The sequence below is a fragment of the Aristolochia californica genome, unplaced genomic scaffold (assembly GCF_029961685.1).
Source record: "Aristolochia californica isolate CCGP_79_NKW_82.1479 unplaced genomic scaffold, dmAriCali1.0.hap1 SCAF_10, whole genome shotgun sequence".
NCBI classification, from domain to species: Eukaryota; Viridiplantae; Streptophyta; class Magnoliopsida; order Piperales; family Aristolochiaceae; genus Aristolochia; species Aristolochia californica.
The window spans coordinates 12,530,019-12,540,842 of NW_027181771.1; the positions used below are offsets into that span (position 1 = coordinate 12,530,019).

The 10,824-nt window shown below is 32.4% G+C and overlaps 1 protein-coding gene across 1 annotated transcript; it reads left to right on the top strand.

Annotated features, from left to right (window-relative positions):
* The first annotated feature begins 386 nt into the window (after positions 1–386).
* Positions 387–979, top strand: LOC137942874 (uncharacterized). Its single transcript, XM_068788597.1, has 2 exons — positions 387–548; positions 602–979. Exons 1-2 carry the CDS (start codon positions 387–389, stop codon positions 977–979), a joined length of 540 nt encoding a protein of 179 aa, XP_068644698.1.
* The last annotated feature ends 9,845 nt before the right edge of the window (positions 980–10,824 follow it).

Consider the following 10,824-nt stretch of genomic DNA (forward strand, 5'->3'; position numbering starts at 1 on the left):
CACATTGTCCGATTACACGGAATTCCCACATCCATTATCAGTGACAGGGATGCCATTTTTACCAGTATCTTTTGGAAGGAATTATTCAAATTACAGGGCACCCAATTGGCATTTTCTTCTACATATCATCTGCAGACTGACAGACAAACCGAGGTTGTCAATCGCATGATTGAAATGAATCTTCGTTGTTTTGTGGGGGACTCACCTAAACTGTGGGAGAAGTGGCTTTCCTGGCAGAATTTTTCTATAACACCTCTTATCACACCGCACTGAGAACTACTCCTTTCAGGGTAGTTTATGGCAGAGATCCACCTCGTCTATTACCATATGAACCAGGGGCATCCAAAGTCTTCACTTTGGACCAAGTGTTAGCTGAAAGAGATGCTATGCTCACTGAGGTACGTACTCATCTCCAAGAGGCCCATCACTCTATGAAGCTCTATTATGATAAGAAGCACCGTGAGGTATCTTATTCCCCAGGAGACTATGTGTGCTTAAAGCTTCAACACTACCGCCAACTTCAACACTTCCCCAGGAGACTATGTGTGGTTAAAGATCCAAGCACCATAATCTTTCTTCAAAATATTATGGTCCATTTCAGGTGTTGGACCAAATTGGCCACGTGGCCTGCTACTTGCAGCTACAAACCGAGGCAAAGATACATAATGTATTTCATGTATCCCAACTGAAGCCATTCCAGGGTGACTCACCCCTACTTCACACTCCTTTGCCACCACTCCATGAAGACAGAGTCCTTTCTACTCCATTTCAGGTATTGAAAGCATGCCACATTCAAGGCGATTGGGAAATTCTCGTCCAGTGGGCCAATGCAAACCCTAGTGACACAACATGGGAGCCATTATCAGCATTTCGACTTCTCTATCCTTCCTTCGAGCTTGAGGACAAGCTCTTTCTCCGAGAGGAGGGTGATGTTATGGACACTATAGCATCAGGAGTTACCAGCAGGCATAGGAATTAATTAATGTGGTCTTTAATTTCCATGTAATTGATTTTGGTTTGGTTTGGTTTAGAATTTATTTGGCTTGAACCATTGACCCAAGGGTCTGAATTGTATTTGGCGTCCTCAACCCTATTTAAGGGGACGACGACTATGTTAATGAAGGTTAGCAATTGAGTCTACTTTAGCCTAGAGTAAATTAGTTAAACAGGTCGAGAGCTCCTTCAACTCTCTCCCGTTTTCCCCAATTCCTTTTCCAAAATTCCATTTCCGAAATTCTTCTTCAGCACTTCATCAATATACCTTAACGTCAAGCAAGCAATGGAAGGAAGAGAAGGGAGGAGGGTGACAAGATCCATGGCTCGTGAGATCCGAACATCCGCGTTTTGTAAAATAGGCAAAAAGTGTTTTGTTTGGCTCAGGAAAATATCCCACCGAACGTTAACTTGAGAGTTTTAATTTTTCAACTCTTTGAAAATTTTGGATCATTAGAGAATTTGCATATTCAACATGTTTCAGGCTTGCATATCCACCACATTTAAAACTCACATAAACTCTAAAATTTTCATTTTGTTGTGAGCTATTTGCCTTTTCTTTTTGTTTACGAGAAAAATGGGAGTGTGAAAACACAAGTTTGGATTTGAAAAAAAATTCAACATCCAAAAATGAAATGCGCAAATGCGGAGAGAGAAAATTCCAAAAAGTATCTGTGATTTTTAAGGATTGTAAACTCTTTTAGTTTTTTACATATTGGGTTTTGCAATCATCGGAAGAGGTGGGGTGAGGCATTTTTAACTGAGTGTTGACTCCCAAACCATAAGTCATTTCTAACAAAAAATATAGCCATTACACATCATTAATCGATCAAAACATTTATGATGATCTATGATTGTTAGGTCCGCTTTTTGTAAAATAGGCAAAAAGTGGGTTGTTTTGCTCAGGTTAAAATCTCACCGCACATTAACTTGAGAATTTAATTTTTTCTACTCCTTGAAATTTTTGGATCATGAGGTTATTTGCATCTTCAACATGTTTCATGTTTGCATATCCACCACATTTAAAACATGTTAGGATCAATTAGAAATCTCTTTCTTATAAAATTCCACCAAACTATTAGGGGGTTGTACCAGTGGAATTTCCCAAACATGGATAACAAAACTTTGTTGTTCATTTTTATTGCGTGAAATAATTTTCTCACTTAAATTTATTATAGTTTTCAATTTTTTGCATACATAAATTCTAAAATTTTTATTTTGTTGTGATATATTCACCTTATCTTTTTGTTAACACGAAAAATGGGGAAGTGAAAACTCAAGTTTGGATTTGAAAAAAAATTGAACATCCAAAATGGAAATGCACAAATGCTGAGAGAGATAATTTATAAAAGTATCTATGATTTTTAAGGATTGTAAACTCTTTTAGTTTTTTATATATTGGGTTTTGCAATCATCGGAAGAGGGGGGAGGGGGGGGGGGGGGGGGGCAACATTTTTAACTGTGTGTTGAATTCCAAACCATAAGTCATTTCGAACAAAAATTATAGCCATTACACATCATTAATCGATCAAAACATTTACAATGATCTATGGTTGTTAGGTCTGCTTTAAGTAAAATAGGCAAAAAGTGGGTTGTTTGGCACTGGTAAATATCCCATTGCACGTTAACTTGAGAAATTAATTTTTTCTACTCCTCGAAACTTTTGGATTATTAGGTCCTTTACATCTTCACCTCATTTCAGGCATGCATATCCACCACATTTAAAACATGTTAGGATCAATTAGAAATTTCTTTCTTATAAAATTCCACCTAGCTATTAGGGTTGATAACAAAACTTTGGAGTTCATTTTTAGTGCGTGAAATAATTTTCTTCACTTGGATTTATTTTAGTTTTCAAATTTTTGCATACATAAAATCTAAAATTTTTATTTTTTATTGATCTCTATGCCTCATCTTTTTGCTTAAGAGAAAAATGGAAGAGTGAAAACTAGAGTTTGGATTTTAAAAAAAATTGAACATCTAATATGGAAATGCACCAATGCAGAGAGAGATAATTCCAAAAAGTATATGTGATTTTTAAGGATGGTAAACTCTTTTAGTTTTTTACATATTGTGTTGTGCAATCATCGGAAGAGGGGGGAAGGCGGGTGTGAGGTATTTTTTACTGAGTGTTGACTCCCAAACCATAAATCATTTCTAACAAAAATTATAGCCATTACACATCATTAATCGATCAAAACATTTATGATGATCTTTGATTGTTAGGTTCGCTTTTTGTAAAAAAGGAAAAAAGTGGGTTGTTTTGCTCTGGTAAATATCCCACCTCTCGTTAACTTGAGAATTTAATTTTTTCTCCTTTAAATTTTTGGATCATTAGATCATTTGCATCTTCAACGTGTTTCAGGCATGCATATCCACCACATTTGAAACATGTTAGGATCAATTAGAAATCGCTTTCTTATAAAATTCCACTAAGGTATTATGAGTTGTACTAGTGTAATTTGCCAAACAAGGAAAACAAAACCTTGGCGTTCATTTTTAGTGCGTGAAATAATTTTCTTCACTTATATTTATTATAGTTTTCAATTCTTTGCATACACAAACTCTGAAATTTTCATTTTGTTGGGATCAATTTGCCTTATCTTTTTGTTTACGAGAAAAAAGGGAGAGAGAAAACTCAAGTTTGGATTTGAAAAAAAATTGAACATCCAAAATGGAAATACACAAATGCTGAGAGAGATAATTCCAAAACTATCTGTGATTTTTAAGGATTGTAAACACTTCTAGTATTTTATATATTCGGTTTTGCAATCATCGAAAGAGGGGGGACGAGGCATTTTTAACTGATTGTTATAAGTCATTTATAACAAAAATTATAGCAGTTATACCTCATTAATCAATCAAAACATTTATGATGATCCATGATTGTTAGGTCCGCTTTTTGTAACATGGGCAAAAAGTGGTTGGTTGGCTCTGGTAAATATCCTACCTCACGTTGACTTGAGATTTTAATTTTTTCTACTCCTTGAAATTTTTTTATCATTAGGTCATTTGCATCTTCAACATGTTTCAGGCATGCATATCCACCATATTTAAAACATGTAAGGATCAATTAGAAATCTCTTTCTTACAAAATTCCACCAAGCTACTAGGGGTTGTAACGGTGGAATTTCCTAAACATGGAAAACAAAACTTTGGTGTTCATTTTTAGTGTATGAAATAATTTTCTTCAATTACATTTATTATAGTTTTCAATTTTTTCCATACATAAGCTCTAAAATTTTAATTTTGTTGTGATCTATTTCCATTATCTTTTTGTTTATGAGAAAAATGGGAGAGTGAAAACTCAAGTTTGGATTTGAAAAAAAATTGAACATCCAAAATGGAAATGCACAAATTCTGAGAGAGATAATTCCAAAAAGTATCTGTGATTTTTATGGATTGTAAACACTTTTAGTTTTTTATATATTGGCTTTTGCAATCATCGGAAGAGGGGGGCGAGGCATTTTTAGCTGATTGTTGATTTCCAAACCATAAGTAATTTCTAACAAAAATTATAGCCGTTACACCTATTTAATCAATCAAAACATTTACGATGATATATGATTGTTAGGTCTGCTTTTTGTAACATGGGCAAAAAGTGAGTTGTTTGGCTCTAGTAAATATCCCACGGCACGTTAACTTGAGAATTTAATTTTTTCTACTCCTTGAAACTTTAGGATCATTAGGTCATTTGCATCCTCAACATGTTTCAGGCAGGCATATCCACCACATTTAAAACATGTTAGGATCAATTAGAAATCTCTTTCTGACAATATTCCACCAAGCTATTAGGGGTTGTACTAGTGGAATTTCCCAAACATAGATAACAAAACTTTGGTGTTTGTTTTTTGTGCGTGAAATATTTTTTTCACTTACATTTATTTTAGTTTTCAATTTTTTGCATACATAAACTCTTAAATTTTCATTTTGTTGTGATCTATTTGCCTTATCTTTTTGTTACGAGAAAAATTGGAGAGTGAAAAATCATTTTTGGATTTGAAAAAAAATTGAACATCGAAAATTGAAATGCACAAATGTTGAGAGAGATAATTCTTAAAAGTATTTGTGATTTTTAAGGATTGTAAACTCTTTTAGTTTTTTATATATTGGGTTTTGCAATCATCGAAAGAGCGAGGTGAGGAATTTTTAACTATGTTTGGACTCCCAAACCATAAGTCATTTCTGAAAAATATTTTAGCCATTACTCATCATTAATCGATCAAAACAATTACGATGATCTATGATTGTTACGTCCGCTTTTTCTAAAATTGGCAAAAAGTGAGTTGTTTGCCTCAGGTAAATATCCCACCGGACGTTAACTTGAGAATTTAATTTTTTCTTCTCCTTGAAACTTTGGATCATTAGGTCATTTGCATCTTCAACATGTTGCAGGCTTGCATATCCACCACATTTAAAACATGTAAGGATCAATTAGAAATCTCTTTCTAACAAAATTCCAGCAAGCAATTAGGGGTTGTAACAGTGGAATTTCCTATATATGGATAAAAAAACTTTGGTGTTTATTTTTAGTGTGTGAAATAATTTTTTACACTTACATTTATTATAGTTTTCAATTTTTTGCATACATAAGCTCTAAAATTTTCATTTAGTTATGATCTATTTGCATTATCTTTTTGTTTACGAGAAAAATGGGAGAGTGAAAACTCAAGTTTGGATTTGAAAAAGAATTGAACATCCAAAATGGGAATGCACAAATGCTGAGAGAGATAATTCCAAAAAGTATCTGTGATTTTTAAGAATTGTAAACTCTTTTAGTTTTTTATATATTGGGTTTTACAATCATCGAAAGGGGGGGGGGGGGAGGGGCGTGGCATTTTGAACTGAGTGTTGACTCCAAAACCATAAGTCATTTCTAACAAAAATTATAGCCATTAGACATCATTAATCAATCAAAACATTTACGATGATCAATGATTGTTAGGTCTGCTTTTCGTAAAATATGCAAAAAGTGGGTTGTTTGGCTCTGGTAAATATCCCACCGTACGTTAACTTGAGAATTTAATTTTTTCTACTCCTTGAAATTTTTTTATCATTAGGTCATTTGCATCTTCAACATGTTTCAGGCATGCATATCAATCACATTTAAAATATGTAAGGATCAATTAGAAATCTCTTTCTGACAAAATTCCACCAAGCTATTAGGGGTTGTACCAGTGGAATTTCCCAAACATAGATAACAAAACTTTGGTGTTCATTTTTTGTGTGTGAAATAATTTTCTTCACTTACATTTATTATAGTTTTCAATTTTTTGCATAAATAAACTCTAAAATTTTGATTTTGTTGTGATCTATTTGCCTTATCTTTTTGTTTACGAGAAAAATGGGAGAGTGAAAACACATGCTCGGATTTGAAAACAAATTGAACATCCAAAATGGAAATACAAAAATGCAAAGAGAGATGATTCCAAAAAGTATCTGTGATTTTTAAGGATTGTAAACTATTTTAGTTTTTTATATATTGGGTTTTGCAATCTTCGGAAGAGGGGGGTGAGGCATTTTTAACTGAGTGTTGACTCCCAAACCGTAAGTCATTTCTAAAAAATATTATAGCCGTTACACATCCTTAATCGATAAAAACATTTATGATGGTCCATGATTGTTAGGCCCGCTTTTTGTAAAATAGGAAAAAAGTGGGTTGTTTGGCTCTGGTAAATATCCCACCGCACGTAAACTTGAGAATTTAATTTTTTCTTCTCAAAATTTTTGGATCACAAGGTGATTTGCATCTTAAACATGTTTTAGGCATGCATATCCACCACATTTAGAACATGTTAGGATCAATTAGCAATATCTTTCTTACAAAATTCCACCAAGCTATTGGGGGTTGTACCAGTGGAATTTCCCAAACATGGATAACAAAACTTTGGTGTTCATTTTTAGTGTCCGAAATAATTTTTGTCACTTACATTTATTATAGTTTTCAATTTTTTGAATACATAAACTCTAAAATTTTCATTTTTTTGTGATCTATTTGCCTTTTCTTTTTGTTTACGAGAAAAATTGGAGAGTGAAAACTCAAATTTGGATTGGAAAAAAAATTGAACATCAAAAATGGAAATGCACAATTACTGAGAGAGATAATTCCAAAAAGTATCTATGAGTTTTAAGGATTTTAAACTCTTTTAATTTTTTATATATTAGGTTTTTGAATCATTGAAAGAGGGGGTGGGGCATTTTTAACTATGTTTTGACTCCCAAACCATAAGTCATTTCTGAAAAATATTTTAGTCGTTACCCATCATTAATTGATCAAAACATTTACGATGATCTATGATTGTCACGTCCGCTTTTTGTAAAATTGGCAAAAAGTGAGTTGGTTGACTCTGGTAAATATCCCACCGCACGTTAACTTGAGAATTTAATTTTTTCTTCTCCTTCAAAATTTAGATAATTAGGTCATTTGCATCTTCAACATATTTCTGGCAAGCATATCCATTACATTTAAAACATGTTAGGATCAATTAGAAATCTCTTTCTTATAAAATTCCACCAAGCTATGAGGGGTTGTACTAGTGGTATTTTCTTCACTTACATTTATTATAGTTTTCAATTTTTTGCAAACATAAACTCTTAATTTTTCATTTTTTTGTGATCTATTTGCCTTATCTTTTTGTTTATGGAAAAAATGGGAGAGAGAAAACTCTAGTTTGGATTTGAAAAAAAATTGAACATCCAAAAAAGAAATGGACAAATGCAGAGCGAGATAATTCGAAAAAGATTCAGTGCTTTTTAAGGATTTTAAACTCTTTTAGTTTTTTTATATATTGGGTTTTGCAATCATCGGAGAAGGGGAAGTGATGCATTTTTAACGGAGTGTTGACTCCCAAACCATAAGTCATTTCAAACAAAAATTATAGCTGTTACACATCATTAATCAATCAAAACTTTTATGATGATCTAAGATTGTTAGGTTTTGTAAAAAAGGCAAAAAGTGGGTTGTTTGGCTCTAATAAATATCCCACCACACGTTAACTTGAGAAGTTTATTTTTTCTACTCGAAATTTTTGGATCATTAGGACATTTACATCTTCAATATGTTTCTGGGATGCATATCCACCACATTTAAAACATGATAGGACCAATTAGAAATCTCTTTCTTAAACAATTGCACCAAGCTATTAGGGGTTGTACTAGTGGAATTTCCCGAACAAAGATAACAAAAATTTTGTGTTCATTTTTAGTGTGTGAAATAATTTTCTTCACTTACATTTTCTATAATTTTCAATTTTTTCCATACATTAACTCTAAAATTTTGATTTTGTTGTGATCTATTTGCCATATCTTTTTGTTTATGAGAAAAATGGGAGAGTGAAAACTCTTTTAGTTTTTTATATATTGGGTTTTTGCAATCATCGGAAGAGTGGAGGGGGGAGGGGGGCGTGGCATTTTTAACTGAGTGTGGACTTCCAATCCATAAGTCATTTCTAACAAAAATTATAACCGTTACACATCATTAATCGATCAAATTATTTTTGATGATCTATGATTGTTAGGTCCGCTTTTTGTAAAATAGGCAAAAAGTGGGTTGTTTGCCTTTGGTAAATTTTCCACTGCACGTTAACTTGACAATTTAATTTTTTATACTCCTTGGATTTTTTGGATCATTAGGTCATTTGCATCTTGAACATGTTTCAGGCATGTGTATCCACCACATTTAAAACTTGTTAGGATCAATTAGAAATCTCTTTCTTATAAAATTCCACCAAGCTATTAGGGGTTGTACTAGTGGAACTTTCCAAACATGGATAACAAAACTTTGGTGTTCATTTTTAGAGTGTGAAATAATATTCTTCACTTAAATTTACAATAGTTTTCAATTTTTTGTATACATAAACTCTAAAATTTCATTTTGTTGTGATTTATTTGCCATTTCTTTTTGTTTATGAGAAAAATGTGAGAGCGAAAACTCAAGTTTGGATTTGAAAAAAATCGAATATCCGAAATGGAAATGCACTAATGCTAAGAGAGAAAATTCCAAAAAGTATTCTTGATTTTTAAGGATGGTAAACTCTTTTATTTGTTTATATATTGAGTTTTGCAATCATCTGAAGAGGGGGGCTAGGAATTTTTAACTAAGTGTTCACTCCCATACCATAAGTTATTTCTAACAAAATTATAGCCGTTACACATCATTAATCGATCAAAACATTTACGATGATCTATGATTGTTCGGTCCGCTTTTTTTAAAATAGGCAAAAAGTGGGTTGTTTGTCTATGGTAAATATCCCCATGCACGTTAACTTGAGAATTTAATTTTTTCTACTCCTTGAAATTTTTGCAGCGTTTGGTCATTTGCATCTTCAACATGTTTCAGGCATGCATATCCACCACATTTAAAACATGTTAGGATCAATTAGAAATTTTTTTCTTATAAAATTCCACCAAGCTATTTTAGGGGTTGTACTAGTGGAATTTCCCAAACATGGATAACAAAACTTTGGTGTTCATTTTTAGCGCATGAAATTCCAAAAAGTATGTGTGATTTTTAAGGATTGTAAACTCTTTTATTTCTTTCTATATTGGGTTTTGCAATCAGAAGAGGGGGGGGGGGGGGGGGGGGGAGGCATTTTTAACTGAGTGTTGACTTCCAATCCATAAGTCATTTGAAACAAAAATTATAGCCATTAGACATCATTAATGGATCAAAACATTTACAACGATATATGTTTGTTAGGTCCATTTTTTGTATAATAGGCAAAAAGTTTGTTGTTTGCCTCTGGTAAATATCCCACAACACGTTAACTTGAGAATTTAATTTTTTCAACTCCTTGAAATTTTTGGATCATTAGGTCATTTGCATCTTCAACAAGTTTTAGGCATGCAAATCCACCACATTTAAAACATGTTAGGATCAATTAGAAATCTCTTTCGTGTAAAATTCCACCAAGCTGTTAGGGGTTGTACTAGTGGAATTTCCCAAACGTGGATAACAAAACTTTGATGTTCATTTTTAGTAAGTGAAATAAATTTCTTCACTTACAATTATTATAGCTTTCAATTTATTGCATACATAAACTCTAAAATTTTCATTTTGTTGTGATCTATTTGCCTTATCTTTTTATTTACTAGTAAAATGGGAGAGAGAAAACTCTAGTTTGGATTTGAAAAAAATTGAACATCCAAAATGGAAATGCACAAATTATGAAAGAGATAATTCCAAAAAGTATCTGTGATTTTTAAGGATTGTAAGTCTTTTAGTTTTTTATATATTGGGTTTTGCAATCATCGGAAGAGGGGGAAGAGACATTTTTAACTGAGTGTTGACTCCCAAACTGTAAGTCATTTCTAAGAAAAATTATAGCCGTTAAACATCAATAATCGATCAAAACAAGTACAATGATCTATGATTGTTATGTACGCTTTTTGTAAAATAGGCAAAAATTTGGTTGTTTGGCCCTAGTAAATATCCCACCACACATTAACTTTAGAATTTAATTTTTTCTACTCGACTTTTTTGGATCACTAGGTCATATGCATCTTCAACATGATTCAGGCATGCATATCCACCACATTTAAAACATGTTAGGATCAATTAGAAATCTCGTTGATATAAAATTCCACAAAGCCATTAGGGGTTGTACTAGTGGATTTTCCCAAACATGGATAAAAAAACTTTCCTTCACTTACATTTTTAGTGTTTGATATAATTTTCTTCACTTACATTTGTTATAGTTTTCAATTTTTTGCATACATAGACTCTAAAATTTTCATTTTTTTGTGATCTATTAGCCTTATCTTTTTGTTTTCAAGAATAATGGGTGGGTGAAACTAAAATTTGGATTTGAAAAAAAATTGAACATCCAAAAT

Coding starts and splice junctions, on each gene's coding strand:
- LOC137942874 (XM_068788597.1), top strand. CDS start 387: ATGCTCACTGAGGTACGTACTCATCTCCAAGAGGCCCATCACTCTATG. Junction 549..601: donor TCCCCAGGAGACTATGTGTG/GTTAAAGATCCA, acceptor GGTCCATTTCAG/GTGTTGGACCAAATTGGCCA.